Source organism: Sycon ciliatum, chromosome 1 (genome assembly GCF_964019385.1).
Source record: "Sycon ciliatum chromosome 1, ocSycCili1.1, whole genome shotgun sequence".
Taxonomy (NCBI): Eukaryota; Metazoa; Porifera; class Calcarea; order Leucosolenida; family Sycettidae; genus Sycon; species Sycon ciliatum.
Window position 1 is genome coordinate 88,305,460 of NC_088643.1, and position 26,685 is coordinate 88,332,144.

Below are 26,685 nucleotides of genomic sequence, written 5' to 3' on the forward strand. Positions count from 1 at the left end.
CTTCAGGATGATTTACGTGGGTGTGAAAATGGTGATGTTTTGATTTTGTAGCACTGGTTTTGATCAGGGAGTCGTAGGGCTTTTACGACTCCCTGGTTTTGATGCATCTGCAAGATGTCGGCCAGGGCCGAAGATCAGAGATCTGCTGTCGATGTTTTGAGTAGTCTACTGTTGAACAAGACTGACGCTGCCTAAACTCTAAAGTTAGTTCATCGATCCTGCTGCCTGGCTTTGCCGTTACCTCGTTCTAAGGCAGCGCTAGAGCTCGCTACATTGCCCACCCCACTGCGCTGGGGCGCACCGTGCCGTGCAGTGATGGACGATTTCTAATCCAGCCTGGCGCAGCGTCGCTGTGACTGAGGATGGCCATGGAGTGATTGCGTTGATGTGGGCTGCGAAGTAGTCCTGTGATCCACCTATATCTTGAAGACTAGTAGTACATGTATAGTTGAAATAATTGGCACGAACGTGTTGCACCCAGCGAAGTATTAGGTTGGCCTGAATCTGAAACCCGCGAATATATTTGCACACTCCATACTCCATGAACCATGGAGATGCCAATGGATATCGGCTCAGCTGCTGCAGAGCAACATGCAGGTGGAATCGTTGGCACACGGGCTGCTCTGCCCGTGATCCGTGTGAAGTTTGAAAACCCTTTCTTGAACGAGCGCAGGGCGGTGCTCATGAAGAAGCCACTGACACTGGATGGCATACGGCAAACAGTGGCTGTAACATTTGGTCAAGACTTACCCCTGTATTACTTGACATCATACCGGACAATGCTGTTCATACAAGTGCAGGCTGACCTAGAGAGAGCATTGATGGACTTAAATCAAGGCCAGCCACTAGCGTGCCTACGCCTTCAAGTGAGCAATGAACCATCGCCGGGTGCTGTTGATACGCAATGTTTTACATCATCGGGAAGCCACCACTCACTCTCACCGCTTAGCGACAACGTTGATCCTCTTGCGGCTCATAGTCCACACTTGATGTCTAGTCAAGTTGTACGCAGCAGTGGTGGCGTAGCAGCCATGCATCAAGACAGTGGTGGCAATGCCATTGGTAGTGCTGGTGGCATGCTAGCAGGTGAATACTCCACTAGAGGTCGCGCCTCCAGCACTGCAGCCAACAGCAATGATGCCGCCATGACATCTCGACAGTGGGCTCCACCCAGGAGTGTTGTACCGCTACAATCACCAACAATGGTGCGGCGAGACAGTATGCCGTCCTCTACCCCGGCCTCGGCAGCAATGCATTCAGCACTGTTGAGACGAGATAGCGAAAGGTCCAATCCTACTGCTTCTACCTTGCTAAGCCCTCGCGCTGACCCTGCCTCAAATAATGAACCGGCTCATTGGGTTGGTCAGCAGCCATCGGCGAGCGCAGGGTCTGCTTCCGCTTCTTCGAGTGTTATCGCATCCAGTTCGGTCGACGCCCCTAAGAACTGGAAGATTGGTCGCAAGCTTGGTGTTGGTGGATTTGGTGCTGTGTATCTGTGCCATGATGTGGATAGTGGAAAACAATGCGCCCTCAAGCAGGTTGTCTTTGAGGAGACTGGTGTTGAGATGCAGAAAGAAGTGAAGGCATTAGAGGCAGAGATCAAGTTTCTAGAGTCCATTAAGCACGGGCGCATTGTCGCTTACGTCGGTGTGCACCGAACGGACACAACCCTGTCAGTACTAATGGAGTATATGCCAGGCGGGTCTATTCACTCGCATGTGCGCGAGAACGGCGCCCTGACCGAAATGCTGACGCGCAAGTACACCTCCCAGATTCTAGAGGGCCTCGCGTACCTGCACAGTCGCAGCATTATTCATCGCGACGTCAAGGGCGCCAACATACTGCGTGACTCCAGCGGCAATGTGAAACTAGCAGACTTTGGAGCATCAAAGCAGCTGCGTACCATACGCAGTATGATGGTGAACAAGTCTATACAGGGCACGCCATACTGGATGAGCCCGGAGGTAAGAACACTGGTATGCACCCTGTACAGTAACTGACACTGAGCTGCTTTTAAAGGTCCTAGGATAAACATGCCATGATGTATCCAATCGTTAGTGTGACGGATGTTGGAGATAAACTGTGGGGAAAAGACGTGCATGTAACAGATGTGGCCAGGAAAATCTAACCACTGGCTCTTCCGCATGGCCTGCACCCGAACACATAATTCGCGTAGAAACAGCGCCCAATTCCACTAGCTGCATACACGTACTTGAAGTATCTAAAACCATTTTCAATCTTTTCATCATGGCAATGTTGCCTACAGTAAGATCGGGCGCCGAAGAACACCTCGCCAAAGAACACCCAGGCTGGAAAACCGGCAAAATTTAAGAACAGTCCAGGCTAGAATTATCAGATTTAAGAACACTTTTAAAATGAGGTGAGTACATGTCATGTACACGTGTAAACAGTAACTGCTACATGTACAGTCATTCCCATTTACGACACCCACTAGTTTAGAAGTTCTACATTGCACTACATGTACATGTACATGACAAACGTCATGACGTCACTCGACTCGCCGCGCGCGTGTGAATAAGAACGGTCTGGCTAAAATCAAAAATTTAAGAACTTTCCTAGGCTGCGTTCGAGCCCCTGCGTTCTTCGGCGCCCGATCTTACTGTAGTTGATTCTTGCATAGTCCTTGCATATACTGTACATGTAAATGTATGCAAAGTGTTACTTGTCGAGTTCGCCAGTGGTCCAGTGTTTCACTGGCCACTGTTGTACAATGTGGAAACAGAGTCTGAGACGCCGTATTTTTCCCAGCTGCATGACGACAATTGAGATTGAATGGTGCATGTGGTCAATAGGGTATGGCCACAGAGGATACGTGATTTTCCGTCCTGCATTGGCCCAGCTCGGCACAGGCTGATCTGAATCATTCTGTGTTGCCTGAACAAACTCAATGGTGAATCGTGAGCATTTTTAAAGAATGATTTCGGACAAACATGCTGCTTCACTGCTATTGTTCTGATCTAGCTACATTGTGATGCTGTTCGTGTGTGTGGGGGTACACGTGTTTGTGGGTGTGTGTGTGTGTGCGCGCGCGCGTGCGGATGTTTTTGGCTTGTGACTAGATGATTCGAGGAAAGGGTTATGACGAGAAAGCAGATATCTGGAGTTTGGGATGCACTATGATTGAAATGCTCACTACTAAGCCACCCTGGTTCGACCTGGAGCCAATGACCGCACTGTTTACCATCGCCAAAACCGGCTCGAGTGGCCCAGAGATGCCGTCACACATTGGCCCGCTCTGCCGGCACTTTCTCTCTCAGCTGTTTGTATTCGACTACACCCAACGGCCTTCAGCCCAGTCCATGCTAGAGCACCAATACTTTCAAGATCCTTAGTGAAATGCCTCAGATGCTGAGAGGAAACCTAGCTACTTACCCACAAGCCTGCTATTTCATCTTGTAATGTGTGCAGTGCTTTTATTAGCTGACCACTGTTGAACTTTTTCAACCGTTATATTTTAACCGGTCATGAGTGAGACAAGTATTTTATCTTTATTCGCTCGCAGGGCAAAGGAGCAAAGCGGCAAGCAGTCCCGGAGTCTTCTAGACCGGCTTGACATCTTGAGATAGGGCACCCAAGCACCCGGCACTTCTTGAATCACATTGAACTACACAGCCGCAACCTCACAGCTTCAGGGACATTATTTTATCCGTGACATCAAGCACCAAGCACGACTCATGCCAGTATTTTGAAAGAAGTATTTTTGTTCACTGTCAGCCTTGCCAGTTGAGATATCGCAGCATTTGCCGAGCAGTTTCAACACTGAATCGGCAAAGACTGACTTATCTATACTATTGTACATGGCTGTGCAGGATCCGTGTTGACGTTCTGGTGTGATTTGCCGAGGGACATCTGTCACTGGTTTGATCCGGCTATGCTCAGCTGTCTGCACTGTCAGCCGTGGAGCGAAGCCTGAGCGGATCACTGGTGCCGAACATGTTGATGGCAGACTATCCAGTCAAGTTTTGGGCACCCGGGACGTTGGCCACCCCAGGCATGCCGCTGTATTGAAGTCACGCTAGGGCCTAGTCAAGATGCCGGCTGCTTTGCTGGCATACATGTTCTAGTACATGATCATGATTAGGCTTCCCGGGTTTCCCTGCGATTTTCCTGCTATCGCCTTAGTGATACAGTGATTTAGCGCCGTACCGTATGACGGACATTCTATGATTCATGATGACGTGCACAAAAAACTTCGCCATGGGAGCAATTTTCTGCAGAATCGAGATGCATAGCTGCACTCTTGTTTATGAACTCTAAAAAAAGGGAAACGAGGGAGAAATTGGAGAGTACAAATGAGGGTGCGATTTTACGACTCCCTGCTTGCAAGACTAACCACACCGGGTTTTTGAACAGTTTTTCTTTTCTTTTCTGTTGAACTTACGGGCAAGACAAAGTCAATACACAAGTCATGTAGATGTGAAAAATAGAGATACCATGATGAAAAGAAAAAAAATTAATATTCCAGTAGAGTAGAACCCGGGTTAAGGGTCACACCGGATTAGGGATCGGAGCCTGGGGGGGGGGGGTGCACTTGGCACGTACCGGCATTGTGCGGGTGATCCCTCGGGGGGGGGGGGGGGGGGGGGGTCACTTGGCATGTACATTGTGCGGGTGATCCTTATACCGGGATTTAATTTCCGGCCCCAGGGGGGTCCCCCGTCGGTTTCCGAGGAAGCCGTAATTTTTTTCGCTCCAAACTATTTTTCCGGGGTCCATCTACTCACAAAAAGTCGTTTTGCACACCTTTTTGCCCATCCCTGTACAACTGAGTCCAGCTACATGTATGTCCGCGCAGAGTTACAATGTAGGTGGATCCCTATTAACCCGGGTTCTACTCTACAACACATTGGAAAACGCCAAGAAACCGCACCGCGTATGTGCATTGCCATTGGTAATTGGTACCATGTACTGTACCAGGCCGGGGACCTTTTTTTTGGGGGGGGGGGGGTTGTCCAAACTCGAATAAAGCCTCTTGTCTTGAGTCTTGTATGTAGTCTTGAGTCTTGTACGGGTCAACCCACGGTACGGTACCCGTTTGGGTACGCGTATACGGCTCCCGGGCCTGACGTACGCGCGCACGCGCACGTGCCGTGTTTGCGCGTAGCCGTTGACAACCAAAATGGCGTATGTGATTGCGGAAAATCGAAAAACAAAAAGGACAAAAAATGTTTGTTTTTGGTGATCTCTTCACCAACTTACTTTTGTGATTGTTGTCTTTCGTATCCTATCACGATGGGAAAGAAAGCTGTGTCTAGTGCTCCAAGAGAGCTTCGCCTTATCGATGGCGTTAAAAAGTCCAAGACAGTGCCTTCAGAGAATTTACGATTGGGCAAGAGAAAAAAGGTGTCTAAGAAGAACAAGCTTGCGTGGAGAAAGCACACGGATGTTGCTGATATAGAAACATTCCTGGACGAGAAACGCCAGGAAGAGCGTATTGAGTAAGCTGAAATGATGAGGAATAATCGCCTGGTGCATTATGTAGCTGCCATATGCGTATTGGTACTCATTGTTACCTCGTGTTTATGCTACACGATGTATAATCACTATCATGTAACGTTTGAGTAGTAGCTCAGTGCGATGGTATAGTTAAAAACTATAATATTTGTTCACGTTGTCATCGGTTTGATTTTCACAAATTATGCCTGAAACTGGCCAAGTCATATTTCTTGCAGTGTCACATACTGTAAAGTCTTGTACATTGTATACAAGTCGTGGCTTGTATGCATTTTAGGTAGCAACTCACACGACCAACGCATATGGCCGATTGGTTTGCAGGCCTGCCTGCGAATCATGAGGTCCCGAGTTCGAGACCCGCGCTGGCAGCAGGGAGCGTGTAAAAGACTTTTTACGCGTGTTGAACTGCGCCGACACCCACGGTCAACTGGGTACTCACAGCTCGAGTGAGGATAACAAGGATGCAGTTTACAGGGTTATGGGCCGTTACACGCCCGATTGGTTGAGAGACTCACCTCCTCTCCCCTGACTCACTTGTGAGGTCTGCATTCGCCACTAAGGTGTAAAGGCATAGTGGTGGCCTGCGGAAGCGAAGGCTATAGCTTGTGTGTTTCTGAACATTCAAGTGATGCTAACGCGGATCCCGCGAATATTATATATTATTATTACTCACACGCTTCTGCACGAGACATGCTCCTTTACAAGACAGGCTTTATACAGTATGGCTACGCAAGCCTGGGAATAGAGGTTATGGACTTACATCATCAGTTGACATGTGTGGGAAAAGTCATGACCCAGTGATGTAGTAGCCAAAGCGAAACCGCCAACTCCTGCTGCATACTAGTGGCCCTATAACCGAATCTGCGACTCATGCTGTATACTTAGCGCACGAATGCAAATCTGCTAGTTCACCACCATGACATCGTAATAATTATTATGCATAACCTATAAAGTATGGTAGTCATTTCGTGAGCACATGGCCACCACAATGATCTCTGACATTGCAACGTTACGTAAGTGCTGTAAGTCAAGAGTGTTTTGTACGCTGTGTAATCTGTGAATCCAGAGAAGCTACCACTACCACAATAGTGCAAGGTACCACTAAAAGAGGATTCTTTGTGGACACTGAGAAAGACAATGATGCTGGTGAGTGTGCCAGGTTGTTGTTCCCTCGGAGAACTGTGCATGTGTCGTTCTTATAACCTTTGGATGGAATGCCTTTCTTGTTGTGCTGTGTTGCTAGGGTTATCGTCACTGCTGCTAGTGTATGTACATGTAGTACCGCAATCAATAAGACAAGCTGAATCGACATTTGTGTATACTTTATTCAATGCAGTGAATAAAGTATACACAAATGGCGATTCGGCTTGTCTTGTTGATTGCGGTTCTAAAATTGTTGTCTCCTCGCCGTTTATTTAAGTACATGGCGTAGTGTTAATCTATCAAACAAGGCTTACCTATCATACATGTAGTGTATCCCTATGCCAGGGTATGGGGGATTTCAGGGGTGTCGGCCATTGGGCGGTTCAATAGCCAATTGAGTCATCTTTCCAAGATTCCTTTCGAGTCTCTCTCCCCCCCCCCCCCCTTCCCGGGGAGACCCACGTGGCCAGTTTTGGCAGTGAGCAAGTACAAGTATAGGTGTGTGTATGGGTGTGCCCATCCGTGGGTGTCCTACATGGTGCAGTGGTATGTGCGATTTCCGATCGAGAGATTGCGCGTTAAATTCCCGACGGTTACAATCACACACATCTTTCTCTTCTGGGGGTTATGGTGTGGTGTGTGAGTGGGAAAAGGAAAAAAGAACGAAGACAGAAAAGTAGGGATTCACTGTCCAGAAAAAAAACTTTAAAAAGCTGTGTGGTGTGAACCAGGCTAAACAGTCGTGCTAGTAGTCAATTCTTCAGCCTTGTGAGCAATTGAACGGTGCAATCCCAGCACAAGTTGATATGGCTTCTGCTGTTGCATTGTGCAATGGACACCTATGTGTGTGTGTGTGTGTGTGTGTGCGTGCGTCCTATTCCGATGTGCTCCGTGTGGTGTAGACCAGGTGTGCATTGGGGGAGGGGGTCGATTCACATGGCTTCGCCAGTTGTGTGGATTAGACAGTAATCTGGCGCTGGTCTTGATCTATTTCATTCAGATTCAGATCCACTATCGTTGCTATAAGAGAAAATCTGTGGGTGCGCATCCAGTGCATTTGCAGAGTTGCATGCTTCTCTTGCGACTGCGTATACATGGTACATGGTGTGTGTGTGGGTGGGTGCGGGTGTGCGGGTGCGTGTGCGGGTGCGTGTGTGTGTGTGTGTGCGGGTGTGTGTGTGCGTGTGTGTGTGTGTGTGTGTGTGTGTGCGCGCATGTGCGCGTGTGAATGCCACCAATACCCAATGTTGAAATCTGTCTTATTTATATTCTCTACGATCTTCTACGCCTCTTTTTGTGACTATAGTGCCAGTTGTGCGTCGTGCAAAGAAGAGGGAGAAGAAGCCACTCCGATGTGAAGCTGCCTTGCTGCCAACCGTCGAGCCAACCGTCAAGCCAGATAAACCTGCTACGAAAAAGAAAGTCAATCGCAAGGTCCGTGCTGAAATTGCCATGGATGATTCGTCTGTGTCAGCAGAAAAGAAGACAGGAAAGTCAGCCAATGTGTGGGCTGCTGAAGGTATGGTTTGCAGTTGCTACATATCTGCAACTTAGTTAAAAAGAGCTGGTGTTGAGTCATTGCCTGTTTAGCCAGTGTAACAGTGCCCTGCATGTCGTTACGCTATCACTGGTGGTCTACTTTATCAAGAGTTCGGCTCATGTCAAGGCCAGCAGCAAAGAACTGCCGTTGGTCCCAAGCGCTCTTGCTGTTAGCCACCTTTGCGTCCAATTGTAGACGCAGGTACATCTTCCCAGGGGAAATCCGGACGGCTTTCGTCCAATGTAGCATTAGACATATTTTGCTTGTGATGTGTGGCAAGCTAACCTTGCTGTCGCGTGTTGACTCTGATCTGTGTATGCATGTATTCAAAGCTGCTTTCTGCCTTTTTGCCACACTTGCTACAGCACCCAAGACTGATGAGCAGAGTATCTTTGATCAGTTGACAGGAAAGGCGCCAGTTAAGGTAAGAGGTCTTTCGGAAAAGAACCTCGCGTCTAAAAGAGACTTTCCTACTGATATTTCTTTCTTTTTCTTACATGTAGATGGGTAAGCAGCAACTTTTAACCTTTTTATTGGCTACATAAGAGTCGAGTGCTGCAGGAGGGGACACAGCTCAGTACAGGAGAACAATGGAGACAAGTTTGTGTTGTTGCTTTGCTCGGAGTTTCATTAGCACAGTGTGGCCATCATACAGCGCTGTTTGATTATCTCACACATGTACTTGTGCATGTCTTTGTTTATTTGTGCTGCTCAGCGTCCTCGCAGCTTATCCAAGAAAGTGTCAGTAATCCCGGCTGTGGAGATAGCGCATCCTGGTGCATCCTACAATCCGTCTTTTGATGATCACCAGGTAAGTACGAGTTCCACTGCTGTCAGCGCTGATCTGGTGCTTTGATGCCTGACTCTTGGCCACTTGGGCCATATCTTACTGCTGATGGATGGCCCTGCTCTCGAATTCTGCAGTGTTTGAGCCTTTTGCGGTATGCTGTAAGGATGCCGCCAGGATTCCAGGGCCTGGATTCCTCAGTGGCACGGCTCCATGTGCTTCGCACCTGTTGACGGGTGGTCTGCAAACGAAAGACAAAGCTTACAGTAAAACCTGGTCTAAGCGACCACTTGTGTTTAGCATCCACTGACAGCTGTATATTGAAGATGCACCATATGCAGCGACCACTCGCTTTGTGCGACTATTCAATGGAATCGTCATAGCAATGAGATGTTCTGCTGTACACCTCCGCATGATAATGTTCTTCCTTCGCCATATGCGTAGTTTCTGTTCTTGTGTCTACGGGAAATGACAGACAAGTTGTTTTGGTAAGACTTCATGGGAGTATTGCTACACACTGTAACTATACTCATGTCTCTCTTATCCGGACGGTCTGGGACTGTGCACTGCCCATGACTTTGAAACATCCGTAACTCTGAATCACACACTTTTCAATGGGGAAGGGCCAGAGTCAGAGATCTGGCATATGACGTCACTATTTCCACAAAATTGATAGGAGAGTACTTAGAAGTAGTGATATTTACACTACAACTCACCCACAGCCCCTGTAGCTACGAGGGCCGTATAAGAGAGATATAAGTGTACATGTATAGCTTGTGGTATGATCCCTTCCTTACTATCCGCTAGTCAGGACCCAGTCTTGTATTCAAGTCCTTTCATGTCCATGCCGTCTTTTGTGTTGGTATCCCATTCTTGCCACTACATGTATATATTTTTCTCGTTGACCTATTCAGGCAATTATTGCTGAGGCAACAGAGGTGGAGGAACGCAAGTTAAGAGCAGTTGCGAGAACGCAGAAGTTTTTCGAGGGCGTGCCTGAAATGGACCACATTGAAAGAGAGGTTAGCATTGTTACGTAATTTGCTTGTGTGTGTGTGTGTGAGCGTGTGTGTCTGTGTGAGCGTGTGTGTGTGTGTCTGTGTCTGTGTGTGTGGTACTTGCACCTTACTTCAATAGCAGCACACAAGCAGTTTCACTGCTGCCTGAGAGCATCGTGGGATAGATTCCCTTTGATCTCTATTTCCCATATACAGTGAAACCTAGGTTTACCGGACCCTGGATCAAGCAGAATCCTGTCCGAACCAGACATATTTTCATGCACGGACGGGCTGCCATAGAAAACTCACCGCCACAAGCTGAATGCTGTTGACCGGAGATAGCGGAACGGATTTCGTGCATCAAGTCAAACTTTCACGAAACTTGATGCGAAAGTTCATTGCGCGTTTCATGCAAGTAAATTTCGTGTCCGAAGTTCTGAAAGTTTGTGCGAAGTTTCCCACCTCATGACCTAGAGCGAACGTTTTTACATTTTCGTTTTGCAGAACCTCCGCTGTTTTGACTTGGTTAGAACCAAAGATGGTGTCATGCTGATCAATTTGACATGCAGATTGTGGGTGGCGCATGCCTCCCTCTATCAAGAGGAATCTTGATGTAGCGGGATAGATTCAGCTGCACCAGGGGTGTCCGGTAAATGCAGGTTTTATTGTACTTGGGCATGTACCACCGGAAAGTGAAATATAGGAAATAGAGATCAAAGGGACTCTACCCCACAGTTCCGCTGATTTATTTTAGGGGGGGGGGGGGGGTGCAGGATTAGTTGATTGTACCTGAACAGAGCTTAACATGGGATATCATATGGTCTTCCCGTATTGCAATGGGCGGTGAAAAGTTTAAAGTGTATTTTGGCAGATAAACTTGATAATGTGTTTCCCGTGCTGTTCTTTTCTCGCTTGTGTGTTTGTAGCGCGTCTGGATGAAGGAAATGTCGGCTGGACTCGACCTGGATGATGATGACAAGGCTGGAGCAAGTGGAGAGGAAGACGAGAACGAGGAGAGTGATGTGCGTGGTGATGAGGCAGCACCAGCAGCACCAAAGCTCATTCGGCCGGAATTCCGCAAAACTAAGCAACAGCGACGGAAAGAAGCGGAGCGTCGCCAACAAGTAAGGGGCCCGTGTTTGGTTGATTAAAGCAGTGATCTTGTGATCCGTTCTGAGTCTCACACACACACACACATACACACATGCACACATGCACACTTTTGAGCATGGGATCTAACACCTGACAGTAATAGGTGAATGGAGGAATGAATCGTGGGGAGAACGCCATATTTTATTTGGACAATGATGAAGGTCGGGGAGGGGGTTCGAATGGAATTATGCTGACTGGATTCGACGATAGTTATTGTTTCTGTGAGATGGCCAGTGCTATTGTGTCGGCGTTGGTAGTTCAGATGCAGTACCTCAATAAGCACCTGTGTACAAGTTTTCTTCATCTATGTGCCAGTATAGTGCACCTTGATCTTGTTTCTTTGTGCACCACGTGCACTTCGTCTGGTACCGTATTATCTCTAATATAAGCACAGTCTCCAATAATAGCACGTCTCCAATAATAGAATACCTTGGGGCGGCATTCAAAAAATAAAGTGCTCGGTCTCCATTATAAGCACACTGTGTAAATTCATTATCTGTACCGGCGGAAAAAACCCTGAAATGTGTTTGTCTGACATGAATTTGGCATGGCAACATGCCTCTGAAATGAGGTTGAAATAATAATGGAACACTCTCCAATAAAGGAACGTCTCCAATAATAGCACGGGGCGGAGGTACGTTGAAAAAATAAAGGTCCGTGCTTATATTAGAGATAATGCGGTATGTCATGTTTCCTCTCTATGTGCAGTGTGTGTGTGTGTGTGTGTGTGTGTGTGTGTGTGTGTGTGTGTGTGTGTGTGGTGTGTGTGGTGTGTGTGTGTGTGTGTGTGTGTGTGTGTGTGTGTGTGTGTGTGTGTGTGTGTGTGTGTGTGTGCATAGGCGGCAGAGGCAAAGATTGCACGGCTAACACAATTGAGAGAGCAGGAAGTGTTTCGGTAAGCCATCGCTACACTTAACAATACTTGTACCGGCGATGGCTATAAATTTAAAAATCAATGTAGTGATTTGTGACATCTTCTGTTATGCCTGTACTGGTACTGTATTAGGTACACGTACTCTGTTTTTCGATTTTGACAGCATGTTACAAGTCAAGGATGCATAGTGCTCCTGACTACAACCATAACCCGGTTGGCAGAAAACATGTCTTGTAGAAAGGCCTGTTTTGTATAGAAGCCTGTTTTGAATACAAGCCTGATTTGATACACTGTTAGCACATAAGCCTGGTTCAGTGTTGACATACATCGAGATACGTGGTTTGAATAGAAGCCTAGCACTGATATCGGCTTATACGGCCGTAAGCACCTGCTTTTATACGCGACATTACGGTATCTTGAATCTGTGCATGCTAAATTTCGAAATTCAAATTTCTTCCCTTCCTCTCTTTGGCTTGTTCAGGATACGAAGCTTGAAGAAAAACTTAGCAGAGACTGAGAAGAAAGTGCAGGAGAGACGGCTCAAGCGAACCGAGAAAGCAGCCAAGGAACTGTCGACGCCAAGAAAGCTCGGCCCCCACCGGTACGTTTCAGCTGTTTAATAACGTTGTCAATGCTGTTCTGCGGTGCATGCGCTGGTTATGTGTTGATGTCTGCAGTAGGTTAGGTGCCTTCCTGTTGCTACAAGTGTGCTTGTGCTTGCTAGGAGCACTATCATCCTTCACAGTGTTTTCTCGACTGTCCTGCATACACTGCCTTCTGTATTGTTGTATATCTCGGGGTCAGAGTCGTCCTGTTTCTTTGAGGAAATATGTCACGTTTCTTGTGTGAAAATGAATACCAAAGGTATGGCCGCGGGGTGAATTTGGCCTGATATTTTCATGTAAAGAAGGGTGACTCTCACTTGGAAATACAAAAATTATTTGATGCTGCAGCGTTCTTTACTGTTCTGAAAAAAAGCACGTACTCAATATATGTTTGTTACATGTCGTTCTGACATGTTGTTTCTGGCGATAAAATGTTTCTATCTGTGTTGCTATGCCCTTTGTGTAGATATCGAGCACCGGATGTGGCTGTTCAACTCAGTGATGAATTGCCAGGTGCATTGCGAAAGCTGAAGGTGAGCACTGTCTAACTGATTGCTGTATGACTTTCGAATTCTGCGGCGTACTCCAGTGTGTGTGTGTGTGTGTGTGTGTGTGTGTCTCTCTCTCTCTCTCTCTCTCTCTCTCTCTCTCTCTCTCTCTCTCTCTCTCTCTCTCTCTCTCTCTCTCTCTCTCTCTCTGTGGAGGGGGGGGGGGGAATTGGATTGCGAGGTCGTGGCGTCTGAAGATCGTGGCAGTTCTGCTGTTTTTGTCAAGTTTCACAGCTAATAGTATCCTACTATCCTGTGCGTGTCTGTGTGTTTGTCTGTCATCACAGCCAGAGGGCAGTACCCTGCAAGATCGCTTTGCCAGTCTCCAACGACGTAATGTTCTTGAGCCACGGCGGAAAGTTGTGTAAGTAAAGTCATGGGCTATCTGGTAATGAATGGACGGAACGTGTTTTTTTTAGCCGACATTTAAGTTATTCAAGATGAGTTTAGAAGTTGCGACTTCGGCGGTAATAGTCATGAAGTTGGTTGCTCCAACGAGGTTTGCCGAGCGGAAGGTGCGACGTGCTCCTCGTGTGCTTCGGATGGCAGTCGTGAGTCAGTCAAGTGTCAAGTTCGGCAAGAAGCGTGTGCTCCTCGTTGGAGCAACCAACTTCAAGATGAGTTTGGACCATTAAAGAAAAACTACTTGTGTCATCTGAATGTGGTGTCTATATGTTCGTGATCCAGGCATTGATCTTACTTTCATGTTTCACCTATGGCGTGTTGTTGATGCCATGCTTATTGTCTTGCTTTCCTGCAGTCCTCATCGCAGGTATAAGCAGAGAAATTACACCAAGAATGCGTACAAGTGAGTCTGTCTTCCGTTCATAGTGTTAGCTGATTGTCTATCTAGACTATCTAGGCAGGTACCTGATTGGTTGAGTTGCATGTGGTCACCCAACAATCCATTGCAATGCCTTTGTTGTGTGAAATTCTCCAGACTATCAGTAGCACATTGATACCCTCGGTCAGTTGCTCTCAGTGAAGTCTCGATATATGTGATTGCTGGCGGAAAGCAGAGTGTTGGCAGTGTTTTAAAAGTATCAGTTTCACAGCTCCTGCAGACCAATTTCAGCTTAGCTTGGCTGTGTTTGGTGTGACTAAACACCTAAACTAGGGGATAGTATGATGTCAGCTGCGTGGATACATGGCACTTCACTATTCCCTGGTCAAAATGATATCAAGTTCATTGTAGAACTTGGGGCACTGAAACTGCTTTTGCGAGCGCAAAAGATCAAGTTGGTAGTGCAATATCCCAAGTTGATTGAACCGTTGTCAACTCGTGAGGCAACCACTGTGAGAGAGATTAAAAAAAGGGATTCTGTGGCTTACTGCGAACTGCCCTATAGAGCTTTTTCAAGGACGGAGCGCCGTGCCCGTCAGCGACGCTCACCCCGAGATTGTGGTGAACAGGTCGCATGTCAAAACGCATTGAAATGTATACGAAATGTGACAGGTTCTTCTTCACCAGCGCTTGGAGCGATTTTGAAGCTTGTCCTTTTTCGCCCAAGCCATGGAAGGGCTTCCTGGCAACAGCTCTGACTCAACACGAGTGTCGGACATCAAGTGGAGCGCTATTCTACCGCTTCTTTCACCTCCACGCATCCATTCCCATGCAAAATGAACGTGAACTGGGCTTCGCTTGTTCACCAGCGATTCAAAGATTTCTCGCACGTGACCCCAAAAGGTGACCGTTGGTCCAACCTTGAAAAGCTCTATATCAGCACCATCTATTTACTATTTTACTATGATTTAGCGATTTCTATTTTAAAGGTACATGTACGTGTGCTGTTTGTATGTTTTGTTGTTTGATTGTAATGGCACGTTTCTTTTATTTTCCTGCAGGGATACTACTGAGGCTGCATCCACGAAGAACAGGGGCTCCAAGCCATCCAAGACAAAGAAATGAGAAGACTTCAATGTTATATAAAATAGTGCGTCATTCACAACACATAACTATTGGAATTACAGCTGTGACCACTGGAATTCAGATTCGCCACCTGGTGTCGCACATGGGGCACTGCAGCATTGTGCACATGTGCCATTGTTGCATGAAGACCCATGGCGTGCGTGACTACGATTCCTCACTTCATGGCCCACAACTGTAGTACCGGCATTTCTAAATGGAAGGTTTGAAGGCATTGCTTCCCTCCATTATTTCTTTAGATTAGTCCCTCTCATATCATGTCTATTTTCTACACATTTGCCCAAGACATGGTTTGAGATCATGTCTGCAGAGTGCACAGTAGTGGTGGAAGAATTTGGTTCTTGATATATTGTCCTTGCAGGCAAAATGGGGTGCTCCACTCATGCATGGCTGTTATCAAGAGTACATAAACCAGAGTGTGCAACTGTGCATATCAGATCTGAAACAGCGCAGTTCGTGCACTACGTCACCCTGATGAGATCAGCCAAGCCGCGACTTGCGTAGAGCTCAAATTTTCATGTTTCATAGCCCGGAAATCAGCCAAGTTTGCTTGATTTTAGACGTCCTGTTTCAGGATTTCGGTGTTTTGTGTGACTGTGTACGCTGCGTACATCCACCGACAAGTAAAGTCACCAGGCTATCCGTCTCAAAAAACCGAAATCAGGACAAACTCAGTGAACTGCACCACCGCGACTGGTTACGCAACTTTTCACCGTACCTGTGGCTTACCATGCCGTCAGAAATGACGTAGTGCACGAATTACGCTCCCACAGGAACCATCCCGAGTTGCACACTCTGGTTTATGTACTCTTGCTGTTATTTATAAACATGCGGTATCCTACAGGAGTAGTGCCTGTAGGACCCCACAGGGCCACACCACCTCCCAGCAAAGCATTTGAATTTTCCCAGGCCAGATTGGTTACTGATGGAAGACCTCCAGTTTCCTGGACGGGGATGGGGTGGAACTGCATGCACATGTATGAACGGTACAGTATATGGATCGTTTTAGATTTCCCGTATATGTCCTTGATGACTTATACCAAAAAGCCGCATTTATAGTACGTGTGTGTGTGTTTTACCTAGTGCGGCTGGAGCCTTTTTAATAGTTTTATTAGGCCATGGTAAAAAATATCTTCGATTCTCAAGTACGCGCGCATCGATTTTTGGTGGCGCACCGACGATTTTTTTTATTTCTATGCATGCATATGTGTGCATGAAAACGGTCAATGCGAAAGGCATGAATCCGGGAGTAGTAAAATACCGGTATTTTTCTACTCCCTGGCCTGAATAATAAAATAATTATAAATTAATTATGAACCTGTGACGTACACATGTGTGACCCTATCTTTGGAAATAAAAAATTGTGGGAATTAAAATAAAAAATCGCTCGCTCGCACCGATTTTCACAGGCTCATGACCTGAGAATCAACTTTATTTTTTACCATGGCCTTAAGGCGATAAAATAGTATAAGCGAAGCGGACATTACGAAATGATCAATGAGAATACATGTACGTGTATGTTAAAATTGATGTTCCTAATCGATTTTCTTGAGACTATCATCAGGGAAAAATCGTCTCACAATAGAAGCTGTTTTCATCCGTAAACACAATCCTAATCTATGCATTCAGAAAGAAAATGTCAGTTTTTTTTAGATAGTACCAAAACTTGGTTTGGGTATACCTCCCTGATGAACATTATGTACAGTTGTGGCTAGTAGTAAAATACCGGGCATTTCAATACTCCCTGGTTGTGGGCAAAGAAATCCGACCAGTGAGCTGAGAGCAGGGCCAAAGCTCATGTGGCCCTCGGATTGGGTGGGTTTTTGCCAACTTTTTGGACCGTGTTACTGTATGAGGACTTACAATTCTTTGGCTAGGACAGTACACTGTCATGTTTTGTGGTTGTTGGAATCGGGGAGTACAGTAGAGTTGTGCGCCTAAGAACAGTGTTTCCAAGGGGTTAACCTGGGCCGTTCTTATTTTTCAGCAATCTGGCTGCATTCTTATAGCACGTTCTGAGGCACTGTATCCCAAATTCTGCCAGAAAACCAACACCGCCGTTCATAACTTGAGGCTGTGGCGTTCCTAGCATTTCAGGCAGGACGTTCTTGGAATCCACGTTCTTCGGCGCGCGACTACTGCAGTGAAAATTTAGGGGTGAAACAATTATACCGAATACTCGAGTACTCGCTCGGTTTTTTCAAAAATAATCGTACTCGGAATAGATCAGAGTACTCGTTCATACATGGTACATGCATTCACCACAGAAATCTGCAGTTTCAGAGCAGCAGTCGCCAGATATTGATGTGCAGACTGTGTGGTGAACATTTCTTCACGACTAGAGAGAGCCCACATGACCCACCAAACAATATACCCGAGAAAAATGACTGGCACTCGCTTCAATCAGGGTTGTATCATGTGATGTTAAGGCCCTTGGTGTGCAATTTTTAGGAGATGAAGAATAGTCGAATACTCGAATATTCGATCGGAAAAAATCAGAGTACTCGAACTCGGGATATCAGTGCCAACTTTCACCCCTAAGTGAAATACTACTTGGTTGTCTGTTTGCATTATTTAACTCCCTGGTTAGAACCGATGGCCTGTCCATACATGTATGTGGCCAATAAAGAAGCAAGGAGTACTAACATACCGGTATTAGACTACTTCGGTGGATTAACAAGGAAAAAGACAACCCTAGCTGCTGAGTGAGAGCTCACCTGCACGCATGCACACTTGGCTTGACTACAAATAAGTACAATGTAAAGTCTACAGCGTTAGACAGTAACTAGTACTGTGTACTGACTTTCTTTAGTGAAGTGTGATTCTTGCAGCTTAGTTTCCCCTTTGTGAAGCCTTCCTATTTGCTGGGTCGCTCGTAGTGTTGAACACAGCCTGTCACAGGTGGTAAGTACAGTAACGTGTGAACTAAGTATTACTTAGTAAATGTGTGACTTTTAAAAGTCTTTGCTTTTTGCAAAGCCTAAACTGAAGGCCTGCCATGCCAGGCCAGGTAACTAACTTGGTAAGGGGCCGGGGCGAGAGAAGTAAAGCCTGTAAAAGCGGACATAGCAATCTGAAATGCTGAATCACCCCTTTCGAAATCCGAGATCCTGACACAGACTGTCATTGACAGTGACCAGGTGACAGTCTGAGTGAGAGTCAGACAGATGGAGAGTAGCAAACGACTACGTAGATCTGCGTAGACGTATGACTAGTGCATGCGGACAGCGTGATTCAGCAAGCTTGACCTGGCTGACAATGACATGTCTATTTTGTCCCTATCTTCGCATTAGCGCATCTGCACGAGAAGTCAGCGTCGATATGGGCACTCACGAACTGATGAAGTGAAGCCCTGTTGACTGCAGAAAATAGGCAGCTGAATGATGATTTGAAAAGTCATAAATTAATGTTGCAAAGTTGAAACCTTTACAATACTCAATACTAGTAGTTGCTTCATGTAGATGCCAGGTCGGCAGCTGGCTTCCTTCCTTTCAATCTTTATCCTTCACCAAGAGTTCAGGTTTTCAGTCTAGATGTAGATTTACTGTATCGTTCGTGTGTTTATGTACGTGATCGGAGCTCGCAGGCTCGGATCGCGATTGGAGGTTCATTCCGTGCGCGTTCCGCTATCCGTGCTGTGTACCGGACAGTTTCAGCCCGAGGTCTTGGCTAAATACGGCGGGTAGCGAGTGGCTTTCATGGTATTCCATCGTCTGCGCGGCACAGGCAACGCTAGTGAACATGGAGATCAGTCTCTACTAGGGATCATGGTTAGTCCAGGAACACTTGAATATCCTTTTTTACCTAGCGGTATTTTTTTAAATTAGCGGTAAAAGCATGAAATGGAGTAAAATGTACAATCGTGCACTTCTAGCACACTAGCATTGGGATCGGGAATGTTATTTCGAAGTACATTGTACTTCCCGTAGAACTGTGCATAATGATGTGGTATTGTATGAGTCCAGATGCAATGACTAGGTGCATGGGCATTACTGTAGAATGGGGTGAGTATTACCTCGAGTTAAAGCGAAATGCACTGTGTAGACAAGATCTACTTGCCCTTACAGTCATGTCTGTGTGTATAGTCAAGTTCATAAGCTCGCACGTCTGCACGGGCTTGGTGCTGTGCGCAGGAACGAAGCCCGTTGCATCTGCGCATGATGCGTGCACCGCGGGGATGCAACGCCACCACGTGCCTGCTGCTGTGCGGCGCACTGACAGCGCTGTACATTCTCTACTCGTTGCATTCACTGCAAGAACTGGTGAAAACGCAGCAACGCAGTCTGGTACATCACATTGAGCAGCTGAAACATGTCCAGCAACCAGCAGCATCACACCATGGAGGGGAGGTGCACGGAGGTGAGCAGCACCGCACTGCTGACGATGGTGGTAAAGGAGACGTGTATCTTCCCAACACTCGCTCCATACCCACACTGTGGTTGATGTCCAAGTCGGTAAGTCACTCGTATTGCCTATACTATAGCAGCACTGCAGTATTGCCTATACTATAGCAGCACTGCAGTATTGCCTACACTATAGCAGCACTGCAGCACGGCACATGTACAGAGCTGCTCAATGAAATCCGATGATGCGAGCCAATGTGCCGCTGGGCACTGTGCAGCCCCAGACCTATGAACACTGGGCCGTTGCGTGGCTTGTGCGGTGTGCAAACTTGACTCACGCGATCGGATCTCATTGAGCAGCATTGTACATCGTGTATTGCTGATATGCAGATGGTTGTGATGCTGGGCATCTTGCTATGATAGCGTGGCTCCATACTGTCCACAGTGTGTGTGTTGGAGGTCGATTGATTACATGTACTTGCTGAAGTATGTTTGTGCGTGGTAAGTTACTTCTTGAAATGCTGTGCTGAGACTGGGACTCGATCTGTAGTACAGACTGAGGTGCTATTCTGACATGTGTACCTCGCACTTCACATGGTATTTTGTACTATTTTCTTGTGGCTTTCCCCATTTTATACGTGTGGTTTGTGTAGACGGTAGAGAGGTTGTTTCACAGCTTGCTTTAAAGGAAGAACAGCACTATCTCGAACAGCAGAGTCCCTAGTATTAGCCACTTTCAGCTGGTGTTGGCACATTTACCATACTGCTCTTGACTGTTATGCATGTTCAGACACATAGTATACTATACTACAGTAAAACCTGGTGTGAGCGACCTCTGGTCTTAGCGACCACCTGCTCTTAACGACCGTTTTTCCATGCACAGACAGTTCTACACAGACACTGTGGGACCTGGTTCTAAAGACCACCTGGCTTTAACGACCGCTTTTGCACCGTGGGGTGGTCGCCTAAGGGGCCTATTATATGTGCAACTCCAGCCCGGGCTGGGGCGAGTGGGCCAGCCCGCCAAGGGTGTTTACATGTGCAAGGCCGGGCTAGTCGCCAGCCCGCAGTGAGTTTATATGCGCTGAGCACACGCCAGCTCGTTGTGAGTATGCAGCAAACACACTACGACTGTAGAGTGCAGCCCCGGGCTGAAACGCAGGGCTGCAAGCCATACTCAGGTTATAAACCTAAAAACCTTTTTCTCACACAAGGTATTCTTCTGCTGATTTCTTTTCGCGTTGTGGCACACGTTTGGTGTGTTGTATCACCTCGTTTCTTTTTCCTGTTTTTCACATTTTTAGCTGTCCATATCAAAGTATTTTGCAAGTAGTTCCCCTTCCATTTTAAAGTAAATCATGCATGTCGACAAATAAACAGTGCTCACTGCACGTCCTTCTTGTTGCTGTACAAAAAGCTTCATAGATTTTCCAGACAATATCAGGACTATGATCCTCTTTATAACTTCCCTCAAAAGGTAAAAGTACCTATTTTGTAGCATGAACGCAGTGTAGACACCATAATAATACAACTCTGGCCCGGGCTGGTCTGTTTAGATGTGCTTTTTCTGGCCCGCCTAGCCGGGATCCTGGGTGGCTCGGGGCGGGATCCCGCCTCGCCGGGCCAGCCCGCTTGCCATGTAAACGCACCACAGGTTTTGTGTGCATTTGTTTACAACCCCGAGATCCCGTTTCAGGCGGGCTGGCCCGCCTGTCGACCAGCCCGGGCTGGAGCTGCACATATAATCACCCCCTAAGCCAGGTTTTACTTTAGTACACTTCATCAGCCATGAGCCGCTGACTGGTATGCCTACAAGGCTACATGCCATGCAGGCATGGGCAGGTCGATACTCAGGTTTGCTTGTTCCCCATCATACTAGTGTTTTCTCTTACTGTGTTTTTGTATTGCCACTGTGACGTGTTAGGTGCATCATCTCAATCATGTCATCACCGTGTTTGAGCGGGCAGGGTTCCAGATTGTACGCCAACCAGCACCGAGGACAGACGTACTCTGGTCGTACGAATACCCGTTCTCGGGTGGCTGGCGAGCTGCCATTCACAAGATGAGGCATCCTCAGAAAGTGAGTCTGGCCTGCATGCCAGTATACCTGATTAACTTGCGTGTCTTTCTCCCTAACTTTGTAGGTTGCTGGATTAGGGGTCTCACTTGTTGAAGATAATGAAGAAGGGGGATTCGAAAATGAACACAAAATCAGACAAGTTGAGATACGGCTGGTAGCGTGTCTCTAAACAACTATGGTGACCGCGATGGCTATGGGGACATCCACGCTGCAGCTGATCAATAGTTGTAGGAACACACTATGTTCATTGTGGTCTTCCATGTCTTTGTTTTAGGTCAATCACTTCCCTGGTTCTGGCTTCATTACAAACAAGATGAGTCTGTCAACGTCTAAGATCAAGTATCTACCCAAAGCCTATAAAATTCCTAGCGATGTCGATGCTCTAAAGAAATCCGTAAGACATGTACATGTTGCTTGCCTATTCCGGCAGGGGTGGTGCCAGTGCTGATTAGCACTGTGTGTTGCCGTATGGGAATCATGTGTGATTTCTAGTAGGGGTGAAACGGTTCGGGTAAGGAACCGGTTTTGGAACCGCCAGCTGAAAAGAATCGGGTACCCGTTCCGTCAAATTTCGAACCGAAACTCGAAAAATCTCGTTCTTGTACAAATACATGTACACGTCAAGTCTACTCAAGATTTTAATTGTCTTACCTTACGATCCCCACTCTTCCAAAGAGTTCTCTGGTCATTATCTTCTTCGCACTTGGACTCTCCGATGTCTCATTCTTGCTCGTAAAAATGTTTTTTTTCTAAAAAATAATTGTCGCGAACGCATTTTGTCGGTCTGGAGAAAAGAGTGCATGGAGGATCGGAACCGATACCCGAACCGTGGGAAACACTGCTGGCAGTCGGGTACCCGAACATGAAAAACATGGAACCGTTTCACCCCTAATTTCTAGTATTCACCAGCTGACAGTGCACAACAATTGTTGGTGTGCACCAGGTATATGTATATGAGGGCGGGGGGAGGGGGCATATACCCTGTGTGAACCTGCATAGCCCTTGTCCGCTGAAGTTGTCGTTCCTTTTCTGTACTAAGTCTTAGCCCTCTGCCGTGTTTTTGCTAAGTTTCTGTCATATAGGGTGCTTAGTAGAGACAGGTTTAGTGTTTTCAATAAACTTACATCATTCCTTTTGTGGCAGTTATAGATTGCGAATGCTTGATTTTTCATTTACAGGCCAAAAGCAACCCAAAGAAGATGTTTGTAATGAAGAGCAATGACCACAGAGGCATAAAGATCAAGACTCTTGCAGGTGAGGTATAGCAATAAGTCCCCGCCCCCGGCATTGCAAACCTTCCATGACAATAACCCTTTAAGAGCCGCCCCATACTTGAATGCGTCGTAAACGACGCATTCAAATGCAAAACTTCAAAAGATCGTAACTCAGTCCAATCTCGCTCAAATCCATCGATCGAAATATCCAGGGTGAAGAGAAAACTCTCACCTGTCGGGAGAAACAATCCGCGAAGCGCTGCGAGCAACGGTTCCTGAGATAAATCACTCGTAAGTTGAGCCGCGATCGCGGCAATTTCAAAAGCGCGCAGTGCAACTTTAGTATTGAGAATTTTGAGACTTTTCGTCACGCTGGTTTACTCGAATTTGCACGGGTTTCACTGTTGATATTAGAGAGGTTAAGTTACACGTTTTTTGCCCCTTTTCAAAACGCGGTGCAAATCTCACGTTACGTGTAATTTTTAGAGGTTAAGTTACACGTGCGACGTGACGTGAAATTTTGCCTGGCAGGATTCGAGTTTAGTTCGCACAAATATTAAATCTTCCAACAAACTCGATAAAACTCGATATAATTCCGGAAACTCACACAAATTCGGCCGGAATAACCAAGCGAAACTTCCAAAAACTCACGTCATGAACTTACGTGCGGGACAGTCAACTTACGTAAAACACGTCAAATTTTACGTGAGTTTTTTCACTTTTTGACGTAAAAGTTCACGGACGTAAGACTTTTACGTGAAACTTAACCTCTCTATTGTCAAGAGTACACAGGAAAAAAATTGGAACTCCACGATCGAGTAAAATGAAATATCTGGAGCGGGACGCAATTGGACGCATTTGGGCCATTTTTCGTACTGTCGCTGCGATCTAGCGCTGGATAGACGGTGTGCTGGCTATCATGATCGACCTCATTCTCTTCCTCTCGCGGAGACCGTTCCAGGAAGCCCTAGATTGTGAGGATTGAGTCAGTAGAACTGAAGCTATGATCTGAGGAACACGAAAAAATGCAGAATTTTGAAAATTTCCTGTGGCTCTTAAAGGGTTAAGATGCGACTATACTGCCTCTAGTGGCATTTGAATGCCTTTCAGGCAACATTTTTAAACTCCGTGATCATGTTTGAAAATCATGAGTACCCTGGAGCAACTTGTATATGTACGTGAAAACGATGTGCCCATCAAAAAGGCTGGTAGTACTATAGTGGTAGCAATAACATATTGTGTACACTGCATTTGCATCAGTACTTCAACCGGACATGTATGTGAGTGACTGACAGGACTGTGAATGTTGAGTGATGAATCTGATGATGGTGTATTTATATTTCTGAAACCAATGTCATCTATGGTGCTGATAGAGATACGCTTGCCTCACTATATCAATACACTGAATCTGGGTCTGAACTGTAGTGCTTGTGCTGGCGTCAGCCTCGGTCAAACGGTTTTATTCTTTGCACGTGGCAGGCTCACAACCACCACCCCTGCCGGGAAAAGACAGGCAATGATTGTGTGCCGATGCCCTCTTCCCTCTTCCCTCCCCAGCATTCCTGGCCAGAATGCAGAGTTGTCGTTACTGCCTTTGTGCAAACCTGTGCTTCTCACAGTTTAGAGCACTCTGACGTTGATGCCTTTTTTCTTTTTCTTTCTTTTTATACGAGAAACCACGAGCCTCGAGAACAGAATACTGCATGATAGAGGTGGCTGTGTAGGAGTTGCATTTTGATATAAAGTATATTTTTCGCAGTAAAAGAGTATTTATTTGTAGAGCTTGTGTTGATACAGATTCCTAGGTTCAAACCCCAAGATGGGCAGTTAGTTACATTTTTCTCTCCTTGCGTATTTTGTATCTGCATGTTATTACCCTTTCCGTGAGTCGCTTGTGAGTAATGTATGAGTCGTGTATGGCTAAACCCATATTTCCCACTTTACCCGTATGACTGTCTGTTGTGAACTGTGATTGGCTGCTAGTATTATTGTTCTAGAATATGAAAAAAGGAAAGATGATAATATACATGTGGTGGAGTAAAAAGGGGGGGGGGAAGCCAGAGTGCAAGCGAAGAGGGTGTTCAGGGAGGGTTCAGAGGCGAAGACTCGGGGTGTTCAGGGAGGGTTCAGAGGCGAAGAGGGTGTTCAGGGAGGGTTCAGAGGGCATCTGTGGCTGAGTGCCAGTTTCAACTGCGGAGAGACTTGTAGTTGCCTTCCTTGAATGCTTGCATTCCCTTCTGCGTGGGAAGGTTGCGTAGCAGGGCAGGTGGGAGACGATTCCAGTCTTGGATCGTGGCTCAGTTTGAGCCAGTCTAAAAATGCTTTATTGTTCACTGGATTTCCATTGTGATTGGTTCTGCCAGTGACTCTGAGTCCACTCATGAGACTAAAATGTCAAAACACTGGGGGTAGCTGCCCGGTGATTGAGTTCCTGTTGTTACTGTATTCCTTTTTTACTACAGACATGGATTTAAGCGAGAAGGGTCGGCTCAATTTTGTCCAGGAGTTTGTTGACAAACCTTATCTAGTTGATGGACGGTAAGAAATGAAAGTTTGGGGTTGGAGAGCCCGTCAACCATGGCTTCATAATTGTGCCGCGTTCTTGGTAATGATGAATCATGATCGATTGACCCGGAAGTCAACAAAGTAGCTTTGTTTGTGCATGAAACCTGACAATTTTAATGTCTGATCTCCTTGCAAGTGTGACAGGTACTTGTTCGTTTGCATTGCAGTGTTGCTGAATGAAATCCGGGCGCCGTGAGTCAGTGTCATGCCGGGCACTGTGCAGCACCACTTGACTTATTGGAGGCATATATCGGTCGGGGTTGAGGCTTGTGTCACTGAGGCCAGCTCTATCTAAAAAGCAAAGCCAGTAGAGGGGACGGTTTCAAATAGGACACCGGTTGCAAACCGGAACGGACTCAATATTCACTTTCTCTCTTGGTATTTTGATTAGAAAACATATGTCACAGTGAGACTACGATGTGTTATACTCCGAGCCAAAATTTCATGGCTCTGCGATGACCAGAAGCGCCATATCAAGCAGGTGAGTTTTTGACGTGTTGCTTCGCACTGCGACTTGAGTTTTACGACTTTCGAAAAATCAACTTCTTGTCGCAGGTAAACAGCGGCTCGCCTCTCGACAATAAAGCACCGCATACCAATCAAAACTAATGGAAGCACACACAAGGCTTATTGTTACTCTGTACTGGCCGTCGTGGAGCGATAGCAATTACCTAATTTCAGACCCAGAGTGAATTAGACGGGCACTCTAAAACGTGTCCGGTTTGGAGCCACCTCTGATTTGAACTTTTTTGAAGCGAAAAATTGGGCAACTTGGAGGCAAAGGGTCAACACAAAGGAGTGGCTCAGTTCGATTGACTCTGGCCCCAGAGCAAACTTCAACATGCCAGTTTCCTTCCACAAACATATTTCGAGTGAAAAATCAACGCTGATGATCGGTTTGGGTCTATACAAATTTGGCTGTCAAAACGTCCCGGTATCGAGCCGTCTCCTCTACCCTGGATATTTATATGTGGTATGTTTTCCTCATTCCCTATAAGGGGATGTGTTATCAGTGTTCACTGTACTTGAAGAATATTCTGATGGCACACTGATTAGACAATCTCTCTAGTATCTCAGTAAGGCTAAGATTGGGTGTTGTTTGGCTGTGCTGACAGGAAGTTTGACATTGGTGTGTACGTGGTAATTGCATCAATCAACCCACTACGCGTCTACATGTACGAGGAAGAGGTCTTGCTTAGGTAAGTCCCGTTTTAAATAAATACACATTTACTTTCTCTTTGCCTATCAGCCAGGGATGCTCCGAGAGAGGTTCACCTGGGTCAGTGAGCCTGATGAGAATTACTACCGGTCTTAATAAAATGTGCCATGTTCAGACTGACCCATCACGTGGTCTAGCCTGGCCCAGTAACAGTTGCATGTACCGGTCAGTATACTCTTTCCCAGAACAGACAAACTAGTTGTAGTAATTTCTGT

General features: G+C 46.5%; 3 protein-coding genes across 3 annotated transcripts in view; all 3 read left to right on the top strand.

Moving 5' to 3' along the window:
- The first annotated feature begins 33 nt into the window (after positions 1-33).
- Positions 34-3,809, top strand: LOC135806213 (mitogen-activated protein kinase kinase kinase 3-like). The gene is made up of 2 exons (XM_065320367.1): positions 34-1,964; positions 3,081-3,809. The coding sequence occupies exons 1-2, from the start codon at positions 549-551 to the stop codon at positions 3,351-3,353; spliced, it is 1,689 nt and encodes a 562-aa protein (XP_065176439.1). The 5' UTR covers positions 34-548; the 3' UTR covers positions 3,354-3,809.
- A 1,377-nt stretch (positions 3,810-5,186) lies between these two features.
- LOC135806218 (ribosome biogenesis protein NOP53-like) lies at positions 5,187-15,394 on the top strand. The gene is made up of 13 exons (XM_065320376.1): positions 5,187-5,459; positions 6,542-6,621; positions 7,925-8,137; positions 8,524-8,582; positions 8,874-8,969; positions 9,860-9,967; positions 10,870-11,067; positions 11,935-11,990; positions 12,451-12,570; positions 13,041-13,107; positions 13,410-13,486; positions 13,883-13,930; positions 14,968-15,394. The coding sequence occupies exons 1-13, from the start codon at positions 5,254-5,256 to the stop codon at positions 15,029-15,031; spliced, it is 1,392 nt and encodes a 463-aa protein (XP_065176448.1). The 5' UTR covers positions 5,187-5,253; the 3' UTR covers positions 15,032-15,394.
- Positions 15,395-18,371: 2,977 nt separating this feature from the next.
- Positions 18,372-26,685, top strand: part of LOC135806220 (probable tubulin polyglutamylase ttll-15) — a 33,421-nt gene continuing 25,107 nt past the window's right edge. Inside the window, exons 1-7 of the mRNA XM_065320378.1 lie at positions 18,372-18,819; positions 19,183-19,503; positions 21,317-21,472; positions 21,747-21,866; positions 22,651-22,726; positions 25,149-25,224; positions 26,367-26,450. Coding sequence (XP_065176450.1) covers positions 18,748-18,819; positions 19,183-19,503; positions 21,317-21,472; positions 21,747-21,866; positions 22,651-22,726; positions 25,149-25,224; positions 26,367-26,450 — 905 coding nt within the window. The 5' untranslated portion in view covers positions 18,372-18,747. The remainder of the gene's footprint in view (positions 18,820-19,182; positions 19,504-21,316; positions 21,473-21,746; positions 21,867-22,650; positions 22,727-25,148; positions 25,225-26,366; positions 26,451-26,685) is intronic.